General features: G+C 42.1%; 1 protein-coding gene across 6 annotated transcripts in view; it reads right to left on the reverse strand.

The window, feature by feature from the left end:
* TIMM44 (translocase of inner mitochondrial membrane 44) overlaps positions 1-19,810 on the reverse strand; it is a 443,715-nt gene that overhangs the window by 113,814 nt on the left and 310,091 nt on the right. For all 6 annotated transcript variants that reach the window (XM_056572218.1, XM_056572200.1, XM_056572226.1 and 3 more), the window contains exon 11: positions 14,040-14,129. In XM_056572218.1, the coding sequence (XP_056428193.1) occupies positions 14,040-14,129 (90 nt within the window). The remainder of the gene's footprint in view (positions 1-14,039; positions 14,130-19,810) is intronic.

Raw genomic sequence — 19,810 nt, forward strand, 5'->3', positions numbered from 1 at the left:
TATACCTCACGGTCCCTGTTCACCCTTCTTTCTATCAGTATCTTCAATTTTGTTGGGAAGATCGGAAGTGGGAGTTCACATGTCTTCCGTTCAGCCTGTCGTCCACTCCATGGTGTTTCACCAAACTCATGAGACCAGTCATGGCCATGCAGCGGAGTCGAGGGGTCCGCCAAATTATATATCTTGACGATATTTTGATTATCTATGATAAAAGAGAAAGAAGAGGGACCGCACCTCATGTATTACCCAAGACACAGGGTGGAATGAGGGTTAGGGCAGGGACCAGCCTTATGGCCGCTCACCTTGTAGTGGATAAATTGCGCTTATCGCCCATAGATAGGAGTACAGTCAGAAGCTTGGTCGGAATGAACTGCAAAGCCTATTGGGTTACAGGAATGGGGAACCCACTCCAGTGAAGTAGATATGAAGAGCAAAATTCGACCCATACGTCAGGCACTGTTCCAATTTCCAAGGAAAAATAAATGTAGCCAAAGCAATATGGCGGTTAAAGTGCCAGCAGGCACTATATTTATTTGAGTAAGAACCAATGACGCGTTTCGGAGGTGGAACCCTCCTTCCTCAGATTGGCATGTTCAATGAAATACAGACAAAATATTTATAGGCAAACAAAATGGATGCCAGGTCAAAGTGGGAGGAGTAGACCCCTCCCACCTACACCATGACTATCCGCATAAAATATTAAAAACTAAACAAATATCACATCATAAGTTCAAGACAATGCCCCTGTCAGATGCCCGCACATATTAGCCATACATGTTTTTCGCAGTGACAGCGGATTGTGCATAAACACTATCTGTTACAACAAATCCCTACGGCTTCTTACAGTGTCTCTTCACTCCATCCAGCCTCACTTTAGGAATAAAGTAACACATTATTTGTTTAATTACAAGGATGTTCATTCGGCCTCTCTTGCATATAGCATTGCTGGGTCATGAAGTGAATGGGCATGCTGAACCTTACAGTCATGGCTTTATATTTTTATATTCATGCATATTTTATGTATTAATGTTTATGCATTATGCCTTTTATTACTTATGGTGTGATATTTGTTTAGTTTTTAATGTTTTATGCGGATAGTCATGGTGTTGGTGGGAGGGTTCTACTCCTCCCACTTTGACCTGGCATCCATTTTGTTTGCCTATAAATATTTTGTCTGTATTTCATTGCACATGCCAATCTGAGGAAGGAGGGTTCCACCTCCGAAACGCGTCATTGGTTCTTACTCAAATAAATATAGTGCCTGCTGGCACTTTAACCGCCATATTGCTTTGGCTACGTTAATTTTTTCTTGGAAATTGGAACAGCGCCTGACGTATGGGTCGAATTTTGCACTTCATATCTATGATATATTGATTATGGCATGCACAAGCCATCTGGCAGTACGACATGTGCAGTGGACCTTATCCCTCCTTTCAGAGTTAGGATTTCTGGTCAACGAAAAGAAATCCGTGCTGACACCGGTACTGGTTCCTGGTGAATACCCAGTTAGCCACTCTGAGGCTGCCGACCAAGAAGTTGGCCACGATCCACAAGGGTAGGTGGAACTCTTTGATTACTGCAACATGTGTAGTGGGCAGCTTCATTCAGTTATTGTATGCCGGCTTCAACATAGGCAGTGCATCTAAATATCGCTCTGTTCAGACTAAATGTAAGCCTAGACACGTTTCAGGGTGCTAGAACCGACCCCTTCCTCAGTAGGCAAATTGTTTGGAAAATAATGCATGCAATCCCTTTATAAATGGTAGGTCCACATGTGTTTTTCATTAATGAAATAAAATCAACCTGTGGAGTGGACTTGACAGTGAAAACCTGGTTAGTGGAGGAATCCTCATAGCAGGGTTTATTGAAATAAATAAATATATACAACTTATTGTCTTATTCCTTTTGTATACATAAAATAATAAATGGATACTTATTGGTGTGTGACACATTACAATACATTCTTCCTTACATATGTGTTACGGACTGGTATGTCCGACTGCAAAAGAAAAGCCGGATTTTTACACAACAGTTAACACACATAACAATCATTGCAAACAGTGAAGGAAAAATAGCGTGTGGTTTGGGGCATAAAAGGAAAATGGAAGAAATGAAGAAAAGACTGAATGATGAATGTGAATTGGACACCATGAGAGGGAATGTGGTGTGAATGGGTACTAAAGGATAAATTAGTGAGAATGATAAAGTGGTAGAATGCTCGTATACATAGAGAAAGAAATGTAGTTGTTTCTGTGGTTGTATGTATGGATATAGATAGGAGATCATGTCAGATACATAGAAATAAATACCGTATTTATTGGGGTATACCACGCACACGCACCCTCATTTTACCAAGGATATTTGGGAAAAAAAAGTTTTTTACCCAAATATCCATGGTAAAATGAGGGTGCGTGTGTGCGCGTGTATACCCCGATACACCCCCAGGAAAGGCAGGGGCAGAGAGGCCGTCGCTGCCGGCTTCTCTCCCCCTGCCTTTCCTGGGGTCTAGAGCCCTGCTGCCGGCCCTTCTCTCCCCCTGGCTATCGGTGCCGCTGCCCGTTCTGTCCCCCTGACTATCGGTGCCGGCGCCCCATTGCCGTCGCCGATAGCCAGGGGGAGAGAAGCGGCACCACAGCCAGGGGGAGAGAAGGGGCAGCGGCACCCATTGCCGGAGCCTCTGCCCCGTTGCCTCCCCCCATCCCTGGTGGCATAATTACCTGTTGCCGGGGCCGCGCTGATTCAGGCCTCCGGCGTGTGTCCCCTGCGTCGTTGCTATGACGTCATGCGCTGCGCCGTGCTGTGCATAGCAATGACGCAGGGGACGCACACCGGAGGCCTGAAGCAGCGTGGACCCGACCCCGGCAACAGGTAATTATGCCACCGGGGATCGGGGGAGGCAACGGGGCAGCGGCGCCGGCAATGGGTGCCGCTGCCCCTTCTCTCCCCCTGGCTGTCGGCCCAACTTCTCTCCCCCTGGCTATCGGTGCTGGCAATGGGGCGCCGGCACCAATAGTCAGGGGGACAGAACGGGCAGCGGCGCCGATAGCCAGGGGGAGAGAAGGGCCGGCAGCAGGGCTCTAGACCCCAGGAAAGGCAGGGGGAGAGAAGCCGGCAGCGACGGCCTCTCTCCCCCTGCCTTTCCTGGGGGTGTATCGGCATATAACACGCACATAGACTTTAGGCTAAAAATTTTAGCCTCAAAAGTGCGTGTTACACGACCAGTGTTGATGTGTGAGAGATCTGGTCGTCTGAGGTATCAAGACATTATTGGTTCTGTATGATATGTGTTTTATGATTTTGGTTCTGCATGACAGGTGTTCTATTACATTATTCACACTTGTCACTTTATTATTCAATATTTACCATTAATTTATCTTCATTTTTGTTTTTAGTAAATCTGACATTTCCACCAGTCACATACATCTGCATTATTATCCCATCTATTTTCATTCATTTCTATCTTTACTAACACTATTTCTATATCCGTATTCTATCATCTAATTTTCCTTTTATTTTCATTTATATACCCCTATCCATCTAGATATTCATACTTATTTTTATTATTTTTATATACTTTTTTATTTTTTATATTTTGTTTATATTTCTTATTATTTTTTATCCTAATTGTATTTTCAATCATCCATTTTTTCTTTTAATTAATTTTTCCATTTTTATTATTATTTATATATATTTCTATTTTCATTATTTCAATTATTTTTATTTGTATCTATTTATTTCTATGTATCTGACATGATCTCCTATCTATATCCATAAATACAACCACAGAAACAACTACAATTCTATCGCTATCTATACTAGCATTCTACCACTTTATCATTCTCACTAATTTATCCTTTGGTACCCATTCACACCACATTCCCTCTCATGGTGTCCAATTCACATTAATCATTCAGTCTTTTATTTTCACTTCATTTCTTCCATTTTCCTTTTATGCCCCCAAACCACACGCTATTTTTCCTTCACTGTTGCAATGATTGTTATGTGTGTGAACTGGTGTGTAATAATCCGGCTTTTCTTTTGCAGTGGGACAAACTAGTCCGTAACACATATGTACCGTATATACTCGAGTATAAGCCGACCCGAATATAAGCCGAGGCCCCTAATTTCACCACAAAATCACAGGAAAAGTTATTGACTCGAGTATAAGCCTAGGGTGGGAAATACATCATCCCCCCCCTGTCATCATCCAGACCCCCGTCATTAACAACCTCATCATCATCACCCTGTCATCATCCCCCCCTTCATCATTACCCTGTCATCATCCCCCCCGTCATCATCCAGACCCCCGTCATTAACAACCTCATCATCATCACCCTGTCATCATCCCCCCGTCATCATCCAGACCCCCGCCATTAACACCCTCATCATCATCACCCTGTCATCATACCCCCTTCATCATCACCGCCTGTCATCATCCCCTTGTCATCATCCCACACCCCCCTTCATCATCCCCTTGTCATCATCCCACAACCCTTAATCATCCCCTTATCATCCCACACCCCCCTTCATCATCCCCCTGTCATCATCCCATTGTCATCATCCCACATCCCCTTCATCATCCCCTTATCATCCCACACCCCCCTTCATCATCCCCTTCATCATCCCCTTGTCATCATCACCACATGTCATCAGCCCCCCCCCTCATCATCATCACCGCTTGTCAATGTCTGATACAATGGTCTTCAACCTGCGGACTTCCAGATGTTTCAAAACTACAGCTCCCAGCAAGCCCGGGCAACCATCAGCTGTCCGGGCTTGCTGGGAGTTGTAGTTTTGAAACAACTGGAGGTCTGCAGGTTGAAGACCACTGCGGCCTTCGACATCATCCACCTCCCCTCTCACCCCCTTTAGTTTTGTACTCACCTCCGCTCGGCGGGACGTTAGGGTGCGCTGGTCCGGTGCTGCAGGACTGTCCGGTGGGGAGGTCGTCCGGTGGGATAGTCGTTCCGGGCTGTCCATCTTCACCGGGGGCCTCTTCTCCGCACTTTGGGCCCGGAATAGAGGCGTTGCCTTGACTACGATGCAGAGGGACGTTGCTAGTGAACGTCCCTGTGCGTCGTCGTCAAGGCAACGTGAATATTCTGCGGCCGGGCCTGAAGCGCGGAGAAGAAGCCCCCCCCGGTGAAGATGGACAGCCCGGAACGACTATCCCACCGGACGACCTCCCCACCGGACAGTCCTGCAGCATCGGACCAGTGCACCCTAACATCCCGCCGAGCGGAGGTAAGTACAAGACTAAAGGGGATGGGGGGTCTGGATGATGTCGAAGGCCGCAGTGGTCTTCAACCTGCGGACCTCCAGAGGGTTCAAAACTACAACTCCCAGCAAGCCCGGGTCCCCATGCTGATCGGTGGATGGCCTGTTGGCTGGTCAACATCCCATGGTGTGTAAGCTTATGAGAGGTATTCAGTATAAACGAACGCCATCTTCCCATTATCAAGTCACTTGGGAAGACAACGACAACTTACCTATTAAACTGTTATCTTATAAGTTGACTATGTTGCTTTGTCTGATTTCTATTAAATGCATATCTGACGTGCGTGCTCTGGATATCTCACAGAGTTTACTCCACAAGGAGTTCAGTTCTCCGTTTATCGTTGCATGAAGACGCATCTACATACGGTTTTCTATCTGTGTTTTCCTACACATCCGAAGTTGTGCGTGGTCTGCTGTTTGAAGTCTTACGAACAAAGGACGGCCTAGCTAAGGCCTGACCAGAGTTTGCAACTTCTCATTTCTTTTCTCCGCATATCCCTGTCTCTTCCCCTACGTTGGCACGTTGGGTGAAGCAGACTGTGTCGTTAGCGGGTATCGATGTTGCTATTTTTAAGGCGCACCCTACGAGGAGCACCATCTCTACCAAGGTCTTTCAGACACGAGGTTCGCTTTTTGATATGTTGAAAGTAGCTGACTGGTCGTCGGAAGACGTTTTTAGGACTTTTTACTTTAGGCCTGAACATCATGATTCTATGTCAGTACTATAGGGCCTTCATTTCTATGTTATGTTTCAGTTGTGCTTTGAACTTGCATATGATAGGAGACTCCTGTCTGCCATATAATTTAGGATTTTCCTAGTATTATGACGGAAAATATAGATTATATAAAGACAGGAGGCGAGTATCATCCCTCCCTTATTTTTCAGGATATTGACGTGTGGATGGTAGTTTCTTGAATTCACCCTGTTGGTGGTGTTCGAGTTGGACATGCGTCCTGGTCCTGTCCCGTTGGCTGCGAGTCATAAAGAAAGAGGAGGAGGCGGAGCTGCAGCCAGTTTATATTGGACAGACTGTGATGTGCTTGGTGGAGTGTAAAAGGGGGGAGCCGCATAGGGTTGCTAGGTGATCTTCCACCAGCTTTTTTCTTCTGCAGATTGTTGTTATTGAAAAAATAGGTTTGTGAGATGTACTTTATCTGTTTGTGGTGACCGAGAACTTCAGTCAAGGTATAATCTCCTATATAGCCAAATGGCAATTAGTACGAGAAAGGAAAAAAGGTGACTGGTTCTCTAGGTCTATGGGGATTACTATAGTGATGCTCTGGTGAGATTGGGTGGTGGAGTGGTAGGGTGTTGTCAGTGTGTCTGTATATATGGGATGATGGTTATGGTAGAGTGTTATATATTGTGAATGTGATATGTATGGTAATGAATGTACTAGAGTGTATGGCGGTGTATGAGATGCGTTGAAAATGTATGACAGTGTGTGTGAGAGTGTGTGTATGATGTGTGTATGGCTGAGGCGTGTATGTTAGTGTAGCTGTGATAGAGGTTAGGTGTGATGGGTGAATGTGAAGAGGACAAAGAGAAAAAAGGAGAGAGAAAGAAGGAAAAGTGGAATGGTTTGCTGCGACCGAAAAGAAGTTAATAAGTTATCCACGGTACTGCGACCGTACTTATGGAGTGTCTCCAATGCAAAGGTGAAAGAAACAATCAATTGTAAAGTGAAACAAAGTTATGGATATAGTGGTACTGCGACCGTGGGGACAATCTCATCCCGTAGAAACAATGTATCCGATATAGCACTATTGCGGCTGTGAAATGAGAAGGATACAAGCCTGTAGTAGTATAGCTGTTGGCGGTGCTGCGACCGCGCTGGATACAGCAGAGCGGGAAAGCCGCAGGATGTACTGCGGTCCCGTGGTGGAACAGACAGAGGAGGCTCCAGCAGTTGCAAATATAGGTAAGCAGATAAGGAGGAGAAGATGTCAGGTACTATGTACCACTCACCCGGTGCTTCCTGTAGCTTCTGCGGTGTCCGTCCTCTCTGCAGGTGAAGAAATTATGCTGTACCGGCCAGCGGTGACCGGAGCTGGTGGTGATGGGCGCGTGTGTGGTCCCGGGCGCGCTAGGATGATTTCCTTGGTCTGTGCTTAGCCTCAGGGTTAGATTAGTTGTTGCAGTGCTTGAGAGTAGTAGTGCTTGGCTTGATATGCTAGGACTAGACGCGTTTCGGACCTGCTAGGTCCATCCTCCTGAGGATGGACCTAGCAGGTCCGAAACGGGTTTCTACGGGATGAGATTGTTCCCACGGTCGCAGTACCGCTATATCCATAACTTTGTTTCACTTTACAATTGATTGTTTCTTTCACCTTTGCATTGGAGACACTGCATAAGTACGGTCGCAGTACCGTGGATAATTTACTAACTTTTTTTCGGTCGCAGCACCAATACTGGGCATTGGCCAATTGGGTACATGGTCCAGTGGGACATACTGGACAATATACGTGAATATTAACATCAGTTACTTGAGAAGCAGAGCTTCTGTCCAGTGCTTTGAACTATTGACTTTATGGCTATTGAATACTGACTCTATGGTATAATTATTTGACTTGGTATTTATCAGTGTAGTACTATATATATTAATTTGTTTTTTATTGATTATTATTATTTTTTATTGTGTATTTGAAAACATAAGTGCTAGGGCCCAGCACTTTTTTCCATATATTGTATGTCATCTTATAACAAATAAATTGTTTAAGCATCCAAGTACAAACCATTCCACTTTTCCTTCTTTCTCTCTCCTTTTTTCTCTTTGTCCTCTTCACATTCACCCATCACACCTAACCTCTATCACAGCTACACTAACATACACGCCTCAGCCATACACACATCATACACACACACACAGTCATACATTTTCAAAGCATCTCATACACCGCCATACACTCTAGTACATTCATTACCATACATATCACATTCACAATATATAACACTCTACCATAACCATCATCCCATATATACAGACACACTGACAACACCCTACCACTCCCCCACCCAATCTCACCAGAACATCACTATAGTAATCCCCATAGACCTAGAGAACCAGTCACCTTTTTTCCTTTCTCAGGTAATTGTTATTACCATTTTTTCTTTCTGCTATTGAGCAAATTAAAGAAGGAATATGCATAGGATACTTGCCTCCTGTCTTTATATAATCTAAATTTTCTGTCACAATACTAGGAAAATCCTAAATTATAGGATTGGGAAGGAAGAAAGGAAGGAATGGGATTATGAAGTAAGCAGTGTGGGGAATATTGAGGAATGGGTTAAAGGCTGCTGGATCACATAGGGTGTATCTCCTTTAGTTTTTCATATGTGGTAGTTTGGTCAAATATATACAGAATATAGAAGAATGAGTGTGTATAAACATAGAATAAAAGTGTAAAAAGGTGGTGGTATCTGAATTTAATGTGAAATTAATTGTGTGGGGGGCTGAGTGAAGATAGTAATAAAATATAATAAAATAGGATAAAATATGTGTTAGTGGATAATGGTGTGTGCAATACATATGTGTATAAAACTGTAGAAAGTGAAATACAGAAAATAAAAGTTAAAAAAAATAAGGATAATAATAGTAATAAAAAAAAATATATAAAATACAATAAATCAAGGTAATTAAAGGTATATCGATAATGCATAATAAGGATACATTGGATCAATAAAAAATACTACACTAAGGGTATACATGTAGGGTAATGTGGGACTTATTGGGGTAAAGGAATTTAATTGTAAATAGGATTTTGGGGTAAGACAGTTGGGTTCCTACAGGTTCGTAGAAGAGTAGGTCTGACAATTTGGTGATGTATGTGCTTATAAAATAGCTGGATCGGTGCTTGGCTGGCGGGGCTGTCAGGTCTGGGCACACAGGGGTGCTAACCAGCCAGACTCTATGCCTGTCATGACCAGTGGTGTTCCAACACGGTGACCCCCAAAAATAGAATAAAGTCTAAAAAGGTTTTGAAAATGGCATAAAATTTAAAAAGTATAAAATATATAAAGGTTTGGAAAAAGGCAGTAAAAATGTCTGAAATATAGAAATATAGAAAACCTGAAAAGTTTGCATCCTGCATTCAGTCCCTTTGGTTTAATACTCTCAAAGTCGAAAATCATCCTCGTCTCTGCCCTAGACATTTTAACCGTATAATTGCCTCCTCTCCAACTTGCCTTGACTGTTTGTATGGCGATAAATTTTAGTCCTGCAGGGTTATTGCTGTGGTGTGTTGTGAAATGGATGGAAAGTGGGTGTTTCTTCAAGCCTTTTTTGATAATGTAAATATGTTCGGCTATCCTCACTTTTAGTTGTCTTTTGGTTCTTCCAATATATTGTTTCCCACATGGGCACTCAATTATGTATATTACGCCTTTGCTGTTACATGTGAGGAAGTCAGTGATTTCCCATTCAAAACCATTTAATACAGAGACGATTTTTCATGTTTTCCTGGGGAAATTGGTTGCTCTACAGTTCAAACAGGTCCCGCATTGAAAGAAATCTTTTAGTTTCAGCCAGGTTTCAGTTTTTTCTGTTGTTTTAGGGTTCTTAATCGATGGTACCACTTTGATCCCTAGGTTTGGGGCTCTTGAGTAAACTATCGGTGGTTTACTGGGTAGAAAGGGGCCTAGAGCGTTACCGTTAAGTATGAGGCGCCAATTCTTCTTAATGATTTTCTCTGTTTTTCAGTAGTCATTGGTGAATGGAGAGGATAATTCTAATGTCTTCTTCTGGTTTACTGCCCTGCTGCAGTTTCTCTTGGAAGAAAGTAGCTCTGTCTAGGTTTCTGGCCTTTTCGCCGGATTCTTTCAAAATGGGTTCCAGGTATTCTTTTATCTTGCAATTTTCATGTTAAAGGGGTACTCCAGTCAAAACCTTTTTTCTTTTAAATCAACTGGTGGCAGAAAGTTAAACATCTTTGTAAATTACTTCTATTAAAAAATCTTAATCCTTCCTGTACTTTTTAGCTGCTGAATACTACAGAGGAAATTATTTTCTTTTTGGAATGCTCTCTGATGACATCACGAGCACAGTTCTCTCTGCTGACGTTATTATAATAATAATAACACTTTATTTATTGTTGTCCTGAGTGGGATTTGAACCCAAGTCCCCAGCACTGCAAGGCAGCAGTGCTAACCACTGAGCCACCATGCTGCCCTTAGCATACATCTGCTATGCATGGTTGCTAAAATGGACAGAGATGTCAGCAGAGAGCACTGTGCTCGTGATGTCATCAGTGTTCCAAAAAGAAAGGAATTTCCTCTGTAGCATTCAGCAGCTAATAAGTACTGGAAGGATTAAGTTTTTTTTTAATAGAAGTAATTTACAAATCTGTATAACTTTCTGCCACCAGTTGATTTAAAAGAAAAAAGGTTTTCACCGGAGTACCCCTTTAAGGTGGCTGCTTCAAGGTCATATTTGGTAATTTCTGTGCAGTTTCTTCTCAGCCTTCTGTATTGTCTTATGGGCACATTGAGCAGCCACCTTGGTAAGTAGCAGCTGTTATATACACCAAATCAAAAGCACACGGTAAATATTATCAAAATGATCAATCTTTATTAATCTCTTAACCCCTTAAGGATAGACCCATTTATATCCTCAATGACCAGGCTCTTTTTTTTTTTTTTTTTTTTACATGTATCTCTTTAAATGGCAATAACTTTAGAACGCTTTTTCTGAGCGGAGCGATTCTGAGATTTTTTGTGGAAAAAAAACTCCAAAATATTGTGAAAAACTGGAAAATTTGTGTTTTATTTTTTTATTTTTATGGTGTACACTGTGCGGTAAAAGTGATGTTATATTTATTCTGTGGGTCAGTTCGATTATGGTGATACCCATTTTATATAGCTTTCTATGTTCTTTTTCCTTTTCTGAGCAAAATTCTTTTTCTGTCATTCATTTCCAACAGCCGTAACTTTTTTATTTTTCGTCCGACGCCATTGAGTAAGGGCTTATTTTTTGCGGGATGAGCTGTACTTTTTATTTGTATCATTTTTGCCATACGTGCTACCTTTTGATCTTTTTTTATTCCGCTATTTGTACCAAAATTGGCATAAGTGCTTGAGTAAGTGCTTTTTTTGATGTTTTGTTTTACGGCGTTCACCGTGAGGGATCATTTACTTTATAGTTTTATAGTAAGCGTCATTACGGACGTGGCAATACCAATTAAGTATATGATTTGTGTTTTTTATCTTTTTTGGTGATAATATAGGGCTTTTATTGGGAAATGGGCATTTTTTTTCTTTTTTTTTTCTACACTTCATACTTTTACTGAAGAACTTTTTATAAAAATTTTTACAGGTTATACTATGCTGCCATACATTTGTACTGCAGCACAGTATGACCCGATCAGCTGCACACAGCACAGCCTGTGGCTGGATCTCACAGGCTTCCGTAGCAGGTAGACAGGAGGTCATGATCTGACCTCCTGCTGGCATAAGAACCAATGGCGACCCGCGATCGTATCGCGGCGCCGCCATTGGTGAACAGGGGGAGAGCGCTCCCCCTGTCAACACCATAAATGCCGTGATCAGGATCGATACTATAGATACAGAAGGCCATCTGATGAATAAATAGGAGACAAGAGCCAACATGAACATACATAACACAGACCCAATGGGGTATGTAGGCACAAAGTAAACATTGACTAACTAAAGATGGGAAGCTAAAACAACCGCTACAATAAATAATGAATTATTCCATAACAAAAGATAGATGGTCATGCACTCTGTAGGAACTCCTCCCATCTTCGCCCCAAATGCGCGTTTTCGCACCAATGCGTTGACGAAGCATTGGTGTGAAAACATGCGTTTGGGGAAGAGGTGAGTGGAGTCTCTACAGGATGCATGACCATCTATCTTTTGTTATGGAATAATCCGTTATTTATTTTAACAGTGCTTCCCATCTTTAGTCATTGTTTACTTTGTGCCTACCTAACCCATTGGATCTATGTTATGTATGTTCATGTTGGCACTTGTCTCCTAGTTATTCATCAGATGGCCTGCTGTGTCTATACTCTTTTTTGTATAAACCTATTTGATATTGCCGCGTGCATAAATGTCCAAACTATCAAAATATAATGTTAATGATCCCGTACGGTGAACGGCGTAAACGTAAAAAATTAAAAAAAAAGTCCAAAAATGCAGCTTTTTGTCACATTTTATAAAAAAAAAGAATAATAAATTATATAAAAGTTTTATATATGCAAATGTGGTATCGATAAAAAGCACAGATGACAGCGCAAAAAATGAGCCCTCATACTGCCCTATATATGGAAAAGTAATAGATGGTCAAAATAGGGCGATTTTATCTGATTACTGATTGTGTACAAAAAGTTTTAGATTTTTTTTAAGCGGTACAAAAATATTAAAGTATCTAGCCATGGGTATCATTTTAATCATATTGACCCACAGAATAAATAACACATCATTTTTACTGTAAATTGTACAGTGTGAAAACGAAACTCTCCAAAATGTGCAAAGTTGTGGTTTTCATGAAAATTTCCTCCCTAAATTTTTTTTGGGGGGTTTGCCGTACATTTTATGGTAAAATGAGAGGTTTCATTACAAAGTACAATTGGTCATGCAAAAAAACAAGCCCTTACATGGGTCTGTAGATGGAAATATAAATGAGTTATGGATTTTAGAAGGCGAGGAGGAAAAAACGAAAATGCCAAAATAAAATTGGCCTGGTCCTTAAGGTGAAAATGGGCTATGTCCTTAAGGGGTTAATGTAATGCCTCAGTAGTATAATTGATTTGGCCCCGATACAAGATTGGGTGCAGTGCATATGCGCTGTACTTCTGTGCAGGTAACTGAGTTTGGTCCTTTCTGCGCCAGCCTGTATTATGTGTTTAATGCAATCCCTCAGTGGTATAGCAATCTAGTCTTAATGTGAGACCTGTCTGCAGTGCACAGGCGCTGTACCCTAGCACAGGTCACCAGTCTTGGCTACTTCTGGGCCTCTCTTTGTACAGGATGACGTTGGTGCACACACGTCATTGCCCTATGGCACGCATGTGCGGCGGGATCCAAGATGGCGCTGGCGTCCGGAACATACTTAGATGGCGTCCACAGCTACTAATAATAGGTATTGTGAATTCTGATTAGTCAAGTATATATATATATATATATATATATATATATATATATCATGTCTCAACTAATTTAAGACACTCCCTGATGAAGCGAGTAGTGAAACGGCATAGGGGTAGTGCGTGATCTGATGCAGTGAGTATAACAGCACGTCTATGATGACAGTGTGGTAGATTTTGGCTTGTTTCTTTATTGAGGGGGACATGTTGGTGAGACGGTGATATTAGCTGTTCCAGCTATATTCCCTTAGTGCACCCCTTGTCCCCAGTACAGCTCCAATACTGAACTGACTTTTATTACACACTGTATCTCCAGTTTTCCTTTCATTTTGTCTTAATGTCAAATTACAAGTAGGCCTTTGTGCATATTGTGGGATTAAGTGTTAGTACCTGTACAAAACAATTGTGACCACATGTATACTACTGTATAATTATGGACTTTTGGCACCTAAGGGAGAATATCATGTATCCGATCTGAGCACATCTGACTGCTGCTGATTTTTTAAATTATGTTTTATATAATTGTATATGTCCAATAAAGCTTTTTCTACTTGTACCCACGTTTGGTACTTTTGTGATAGGTGTACATTAGCAGGTCATGCACTGAACACTTGTTGTTCCTTTGTTAAATTGGCCTTACTATTGGTTTATATACTTACATCAATATTGTCAATGTCCAGAATCTTGGAATGAAACTGAAGTCCCATAGCTTTGGCTTGTTGAATAGGGTGAGCTAGCTGACTATATGTCTACACAAAAAACAAAAAGCAATTGTTAATGAATACTTGTTACTTAAACACTATGTATACTGATTGATGTGGTACCTATATTTCTTAAAACCGGACCATTTGACAAGGGATAGATCAAGGCCATCTAAGGCCATCTTACACTGCTTTCTTTTACTACTGTTCAAAAAAAAGGATGTGACATGAGGAGAGAGAATAGTGACGTGGGCAAGAAAATTGTGAAGTGGGGGGAAGAGGATTGTGACGTGGGGGAAGAGGATTGTGATGTGGGGGGAAGAGGATTGTGACATGGGGGAAGAGGATTGTGACTGGGGGGGGGGGAGAGGATTATGTGACGTGGTAGGGGGTGGGTGGAGAATTGTGATGGGGGAGAGGATTGTGAAGTGGGGGGGATAGGATTATGAAGTGGGGGGAGAGGATTGTGACGTGGGGGGAGAGGGATGTGACCGGGGGAGAGGGATGCGACATGGATGTGTAGACATGAAATGGGGGGTGAAATGAAGGAGATTTGAATTGGGGTATAGACGTAAAATTGAAGGGGAAATGTGAAATGGGGAGTGGACATGAAATAGGGGGCTCGACGTGACATGGGGGAGACTAGACAATAAATTGGTGAATTTCACCAATTGTGATGTGGGGGGGAAGAGGATTGTGAAGGGGGGGGAAGAGGATTGTGAAGGGGGGGGGGGGGAAGAGGATTGTGACGGGGGGGGGGGGAGAGATGTGACCTAGGGGGGCAGAGATGCGACATGGATGTGTAGACATGAAATGGGGGGGTGAAATGGGGGTGTGGAAATGAAATAAAGGAGATGTGAATTGGGGTATAGACGTGACATTTGAGGGGAAATGTGAAATGGGGAGTTGACATGAAATAGGGGTATGGACATGAAATGGACTGGACATTAAATTGGGGAATTTCACCATTTGTTTAATATATCGCAATCTTTACCTCCGTAAGTGCAATCGCACATTTCCAAAATCGTGCAGCCCAGGAAGATTACGTTTTGCAACAGCTGGAGAGACATAGGCTCTGGTCTTGCTGCCCTAACATGTGTCTGTATATATGGTGCACAACTACAACTCCCAGTACAACTGTAAACAAGCCCCCCCCCCCAAAAAAAAAAAAAAAGTCCATCCCAATTTTACAAATAAAAAAACGTAAAACAATATATAAGCAAAATAACCAAATATTTGCTCACATCACATCCTAAAAAAAAACCACAAAATATTACCAAAACATATATATGCAAAAGTGGTATGGTTAAAAACTACAGATCATGTCGCAAATAATGAGCCCTTATACAGCCCAGCATACAGAAAAATAAGAAAGTTAAAGGGGGTCAGCAGAAGGTCAGCAATGCAATACAGCAACACACAGCACACAACACAGCCATTTTTCCTTTCAGTATGTAATTGACTGTGCTGAGGTAAGTTCTCGCTAATAAATTTGACGTAAATCAGCATGTTCACAATTGAAAATTATTGATTGTAAAACACATCTACCACAGACAATAATGATGAATTCCCCCTAATGTGTGATACTGCAAGCTCTCAACATTGTATCTAAGCATGAGCATGATTTGTGATACTTACCTAAAAGAAAGCCAACAACAAAAGTAATGATTATATATACAGATCTCTTTTATTAATTACATGTATTATGTACAACAACCACCCAAAAATACCCATAAAAACATCAAGATATAAAAAAAACTGTATAGTGGGGGAACATGAGAGAGATATCAAGATATGATCACAATATAATCATAAACAGGCATATACACTGATGCACTATTTATCATACAGGTGAAATTTGAAAAATTAGAATATCGTACAAAGTTCATTTGTTTCAGTAATGCAACTTAAAAGGTGAATATATGAGAGAGACACATTACATGCAAAGCAATATAGTTCAAGCCGTGATTTGTCATAATTTTGATGATTATGGCTTACAACTCATGAAAACCCCAAATCACCAATATATTATATGATTTGAGGAGCCATGTCATCTGCTGGTGTTGTTCCTCTGTGCTTCATTAAAGGGGTACTCTGGCCCAGGACATCTTATCCCCTATCAAAAGGATAGGGGATAAGATGTCAGATCGTGGGGATGCCACTGGGGACACCCAGGATCTCGGGTTCAGCACCCCACTGTCATTACTGATAAAGGGGTCGGAGCATCGTGACTTCACGGCCCGCCCCCTCAATGCAAGTCTATGGGAGGGGACGTGACAGCCACCACGTCCCCTCCCATATACTTGTATTGAGGAGGCGGCCCGTGACGTCACAAGGAGGCGGATCTGTGGAATCACGATGCTCTGGTCCCTGTATTGCCTGTCATTACGCACAGAGCGAGTTTGCTCTGTGCATTAATGACAGCGGGGTGCTGCAGCCTAGGTCGCGGGGGTCCCAAGCGGCGGGACCCCCGCGATCTGACATCTCATCCCCTATCCTTTGGATAGGGGATAAGATGTCCAGGGGTGGAGTACCCCTTTATGTCCAGGGTCAACGCATCCGTCTACCAGGAGATTTTGGAGCACTTCATGCTTACTTTCCTTTTAAGTTGCATAGCTGAAATACAATGGACTTTTACACAATATTTTTCTTTTTGAGTTTCACCTGTTTATGTGTATCAGTATAGAATAACCTGTTCATATGGAACTTTGTGCTATTGTAACATATAAATATATGGTATTTTTTTTTTGGGTGTACATATACTAACTTACTGATTATTGGGCTTTCTGCAAATATCCTTTTTGTATATATATTGGCTTTATATTTATGTGCAGCCAGGCCCAGGGTTAGTGCAATTTGCATATGACTGTTTATGATTATACTAGCTTAATACCTGGCGTTGCCTGGTTTTTCCTTCCTAATCCTTGTTGGGGAGGGAAATAAACAAAAGGAGGAAGCTTTTGACTTCATATTCCGTCCTCACATATTGTTGTCATATCCCATCCTCATATCCCCACCTCCTATCCCATCATCATATCTCGACCTCCTATCCGGTCCTCCTATCTCGACCTCCTATCCAGTCCTCCTATCCTGGTCCTCCTACCCTGGTCCTCTTATCCAGACCTCCTATCCCGACCCGTAATATGTGTATCAGCTATTGAAATATCTCCAGCCGTACGGAAGTTATGTGGGAACATACATTTCCCATTGATTTGCATAGAACTTAAAAAAAAAAAAAAAACCCTGACACTCACAAATGAGTGTAGTTAAGGGTCAAATTAACTATCCTATATTTTAAGTGGACATATAAGTAACATGTGACCAAGTATTATCAAAATATCTCAAGCCGTTTGGAAGTAATGCAGTAAAATACATCTCCCATAGACTTGTATGGGACTTTAAACATAAGCCCCGCCCCTGGCAAATGGGGGTGAGTAAGGGTTAAATCACCTATCCTATGTTTGTTGTTGATATATAAGTAACATGTGCGCCAAGTTTCATGTTAATATCTTTAGCAGTTTGAAAGTTTTTGTGGAACATACATACACACACACACACACACACACACACACACACACTGAGTTTTTTATATATATATATATAGACTAGAGTACCCGGCGTTGCCCGGTTTTTCCTTCCTAATCCTTTTTGGGGAGGAAAATAAACAAAGGAGGAAGCTTTTGACTTCATATGCAGTCCTCATATATTGTTGTCATATCCCAACCCCACATCCCGACCTCCTATCCCGTCCTCCTATCTCAACCTCCTGTCCCGACCTCCTATCCCGTCCTCCTATCCCGACCTCCTATTCCGACCTCCTATCTCGACCTCCTATCCCGACCTCCTATCTCGTCCTCCTATCCCGTCCTCCTATCCCGTCCTCCTATCCCGTCCTCCCATCCCGTCCTCCCATCCCGTCCTCCCATCCCGTCCTCATATCCCGAATCGTAATATGTGTACCAGGTAATGAAATAGCTCCAGCCGTACGGAAATTATATGGTAACATACATTTCCCATTTATTTGCATGGGACTTTAAAAAAAAAAACCTGACCCTCACAAATGGGGGTAGTTAAGGGTTAAATAAACTATCCTATATTTTAAGTGTACATATAAGTAACATGTGTAGAGGCAGACTTCAGACAAAGGTGCCGGCTTTCAATGGCGCAGGTCACAAAAGAAGCATGGATAAGTAAAAGCAAGGGTAGTTTATTCTCCCAGCATGCAACACGTTTCACTGCAACAGCAGCTTCATCAGGCATCATCATCAGCCTGATGAAGCTGTTGTTGCAGTGAAAGGCCTTGCATGCTGAGAGAATAAACTACCCTTGCTTTTGCTCATCCATGCTTCTTCTGTGACCTGCGCCATTGAAAGCCGGCACCTTTGTCTGAAGTCTGCCTCTACACACCTCCTGCTCAGCTGGCTGGCTGTGGACACTACATGCGCTCACCATTGTTCTGTATGTGGGTACACAACATTTCCAGGTGAGCCTCCTTTTTCAGTGCATAAGTTGCCTGATAAGTTACTCTTTTAATATACCATGGAGCACTTTGTTCTTTGTCGTTTTTAGATATAGGTAACATGTGACCAAGTATTATCGAAATATCTCCAGCCGTTTGGAAGTTATGCAGTAACATATATTTCCCATTGACTTGCATGGGACTTTAAACATAAGCCCCGCCCCTGGCAAATGGGGGTGAGTAAGGGTTAAATTACCTATCCTATGTTTGTTGTTGACATATAAGTAAGTAATATGTGTGCCAAGTTTCATGTTAATATCTTTAGCCGTTTGAAAGTTTTTGTGGAACATACATACACACACGTTGAGTTTTATATATATAGACTAGCTGAATACCCGGCGTTGCCCTGTTTTTCCTTCCTAATCCTTGTTGGGGAGGAAAATAAACAAAGGAGGAAGCTTTTGACTTCATATCCCGTCCTCATATATTGTTATCATATCCCCAACCCTATATCCTCTCCTCACATCCCGACCTCCTATCCTGTCATCATATCTCAACCTTATATCCCATCCTCACATTCCGTCCTCATATCACGGCCTCCTATCCCGACCTCCTATCCAATCCATCTAATCCCAACCTCCTATCCTGACCTCCTACCCCGTGCTCCTATCTCTACCTCCTATCCTTACCTCCTCCTATCCTTACCTCCTCCTATCCCGACCTCCGATCCCGTCCTCCGATCCTATCCCGTCCTCCTATCCCGACCTCCTATCCCATCCTCCTATCCTGACCTCCTATCCCGTCCTCCTATCTCGACCTCATATCCCGACCCGTAATGTATACTAGGTATTGAAATATCTCCAGCCGTACGGAAGTTATGGGGGAAGATACATTTCCCATTGATTTGTATGGGACTTTACACAAAAACTCTGACCCTCACAAATGAGGATAGTTAAGGGTTAAATTAACTATTCTATATTTTAAGTGGACATATAAGTAACATGTGACCAAGTATTATGGAAATATCTCCAGCCGTTTGGAAGTTATGCAGTAACATGTTTCCCATTGACTTGTATAGGACTTTAAACATAAGCCCCGGCCCTGGCAAATGGGGGGTGAGTAAGGGTTAAATTACCTATCCTATGTTTGTTGTTGAAATATAAGTAACATGTGTGCCAAGTTTCATGTTAATATCTTTAGCCGTTTGGACATGATGCTGGAACATACATACACACACACGTTGAGTTTTATATATATAAATTGTGATCAT

This window comes from Hyla sarda, chromosome 1 (genome assembly GCF_029499605.1).
Source record: "Hyla sarda isolate aHylSar1 chromosome 1, aHylSar1.hap1, whole genome shotgun sequence".
Lineage (NCBI taxonomy): Eukaryota > Metazoa > Chordata > Amphibia > Anura > Hylidae > Hyla > Hyla sarda.